At 57.5% G+C, this 3030-nt stretch overlaps 1 protein-coding gene across 1 annotated transcript in view; it reads right to left on the reverse strand.

Moving 5' to 3' along the window:
* Positions 1-1478: 1478 nt before the first annotated feature.
* Positions 1479-3030, reverse strand: part of LOC104625504 (C-type lectin domain family 2 member E-like) — a 2048-nt gene continuing 496 nt past the window's right edge. The window contains exons 2-5 of the mRNA XM_010293146.1: positions 2500-2592; positions 2235-2389; positions 2008-2111; positions 1479-1611 (exon numbers count right to left, since the gene is read on the reverse strand). Coding sequence (XP_010291448.1) covers positions 1479-1611; positions 2008-2111; positions 2235-2389; positions 2500-2592 — 485 coding nt within the window. The remainder of the gene's footprint in view (positions 1612-2007; positions 2112-2234; positions 2390-2499; positions 2593-3030) is intronic.

Raw genomic sequence — 3030 nt, forward strand, 5'->3', positions numbered from 1 at the left:
AACAGAAAAAGCTCAGCTTTTTTTAGCAGGGGGACAAGAAGACCAGGGACAGCGGGAAGGCACCCCGAGATGCCCCCCCAAACCCTCCCAACTGCTGCTCCCACCCACATCACCCTCCCCCTGCACCACCCCGTGCCCTCGTCACCTTCCTCCGTCGCTCCTCTCGCTGCAGAAGCCTGGTGTGGTCCCAGCTCTGCCCCTCACCCCGCGGCAGAGGGACCCAAACCTGTGCTGCCGGGCAGCATTTCAGGGAAAAAAATAAAACAAACCATAAATCTGAGCTTAGGGGAGGTTAAGGGAGAAGGACAAAGACACGCTGCCCCCCCCACGGGCTGCCAGGCTCCTCCATCACCCCAAAAAACGCTGTTCCCCTGCCCATCTTCTCCAGACCCTCTTTCCCAGCCCCCAAATTAAAGCAATTAAACTTATTTTACACCCAAACGCGAAGTGCGAAGGCGGGGGAATTTCCACCTGCCAAAGAGCAAGACGCTCGCCGCAGCGGCAGTATTTTTCGCGCAGGGCTGCTGTCATAGCCACAGCGAGCCCAGTAAATAGAAAAAAGGCAGTTTCTGATAGAGCTAATATTTATTAGACCAAGTAGTAGACACAAGGGGGTCTGGGGAGGAGAAACGAGTTTTTGGGGGAGCACAGGCTGCCCCAACACCTCTCACTTCCCCGACACAGATGGAAAAACAAGAGGTAAAAGGGCGGTTCGTTCCCGCGCTCGCAGCTGAGCTGACAAGGTTTTTGGGGGAGAAAACCCCGTAACGAGAGAAATGCTGTGACTGGAAACGCAGCAGGAGGCCAGGCTGGTCGCCATCGCGGTGCTCTCTGGGTCTCCGGCGCTGGGTCCCGTCTCGGGCGCTCGTGCCGCGATTCGGAGGGGTGGGCCGGCGCTCCCACATCCGCGGCGTTCCGTCGCGCTGGATTTGCCAGGGAGAGGCTAGTGAGATTTAAGCCGGAGGGAACAACGGGGCAGACTCGGTGCCCGGCAATTCCCCGGGGTGCCAAAAGGCATCGCGGAGCGGCGGTTTGGTTGCTCCTTGCCCGGGGCTGGGGTCTTCTCCCAAGGCCAGGGGGGACTCCGAGATAATTCTGCTCCGTTTCTCCGCGTCGCGTTTCTGCCCCTCGCCTCCCGCTCCTCCAAACCCACCAAAGACACCAAAACCAGCGGGACTGAGCTTTGCAGCGTGGCAGCGACCGGCAAAGCAGGGTTTTCCGAGCCTCTTGGATATTCCCAAATCTCTCTGCAACTGCAAAAGCTGGAAAGACACTAGTGGTCAGAGTACAGGACGGACCCTTCGGTCATGGCTCCGTGTCGTGGTCACGGCTCCGTGTCGTCGTCACGAGGAGTTTCTACTTTTTTAAGCTAAAACCGAAATAAATATATACACCGGGAGACTCACTACCATGTTGGGTAGGGTTAAGAGCGGCTTGTGGTTGATCTCCTCTGCCGAGAGGGAAATTGCTGGTGAAATTCAGGATTTCTGGACGCCGCTTGGGCGCTTTTGCGGGTGGCTGCAGACAGAGGATTTCCTCCGGGAGCACCAGTCGCTGCGGATCCCGTCAGTGGCGATATAGGCACATTGTCCCTCGCCCCGGACATCGAACCTGCACCAAACGGCAGAAGGGAAACTCAAAGGGAAGCAAACGGGTCGCTGTCAGCCGCAGGTCAGCGGCCGAGCGTCTCCCATGAGGGTCAGCAGCGTCGCGAGGAGCGGCGACGCCCCACGCAGAACAAAAACTGCCTCCGGCTCCACCGGGGAAGGAGCATTTTCAGTTGCTTGGTCCCAGGGTGGTTCAGCCAGGGATGCCCTCAACCCCCTGCACCACGCAAATCCACACACCGCGGCCCAAGGGCTTTAGCCCAAGCAAGAAATGTGGTGTTTAATCGCTCCCACCTCATTAAATTTTTATTTTTATATAGATCTGTGTGTGTCTTCTTGCATTCAAGCCCTGACCCATCTCAGCCCAGGACACGGTTATGTTCTCCGGAAGACGACGTACTGGTTGTCGAAGAGGGACCCGTTGGACCATCTCCAAGGTCCAGAGCCTTCCCTTCGGAGACCGACCCAGTAGTGCGAGGAACTCCCATAGCGCACGAGGAAACGCTGGAGGAGGGGGGAAAAAAAGCAAGTTTCATATGTGTCTTCACGCTACACTCTCCGGGGGAATCCCAAATCTGCTTCCCAAAAGCCACCGACACACCGGTTCCTCAGGGATTTCTCATTTACCAGCTCCTCCCGGGTGTCGACGGTGGCCAAACGGGCTCCGAGGGACAGGCAAGAGATTTGACTCCTGTTCCAGCCCGCTTCGTCCTCCACGAAGTAAAAGCACTTCTCCCCGTACCCGATCCCGTTTTCCAGGCAGCTGGGAAGGACGGGAGAGGGGCAGGACGGACAGGATGGGCATTTCTTAGCTGGAAACAAGAAAAAAAACCTTATGCTGGTGTGTTTTCTGCCGGAGAAGATTTTGGCACCTCCATCCTCAGCCACTTACCCGCCAGCGCGATGATGGTGAGAAGCAACGCTGCTACGACCACGGTGACGCCGATGGGGATCTTTTTATCCTTGATGCACTTGAGGCTAAAACCTGAGGACAAACCACGTGGAAGAGGCACGGCCGGCAAACCCATGGCACGAAGAGAACCCCAAGCTCCCCACAGCTCTTGAAGGCACCCGTGGGTGCCTTCAACACCTTTACGTACAGCCACAAAGCACACGGGAAGGCCACGGTGGGTGCAGGCTCAGTTCTGGGGCGCACCCAAGCGCCTTCATCAGCCTCCAAGGATTTTTCGGGCTGCCTGACCTCACTGCATCTCCTCCATCTCCCCTCAACCACGGGCACCAGCCCCCAGACCCACGGCTTGGGCTGCCCTGTGCCTCCTGCAGCGTGCAAACAGCTTTACCTTCCTTCTCCCATCCTCCTCTCCCTCACTCCAGCTATTTTAACCGAATTTTAGCTGCCCACGTCACGCCAAGCCCAGCCACGGTGTCGAGTCTTCGCCTGTGCAGAAGAAGCCCGTGCAAA

This window comes from Phaethon lepturus, unplaced genomic scaffold, assembly GCF_000687285.1.
Source record: "Phaethon lepturus isolate BGI_N335 unplaced genomic scaffold, ASM68728v1 scaffold25688, whole genome shotgun sequence".
NCBI classification, from domain to species: Eukaryota; Metazoa; Chordata; class Aves; order Phaethontiformes; family Phaethontidae; genus Phaethon; species Phaethon lepturus.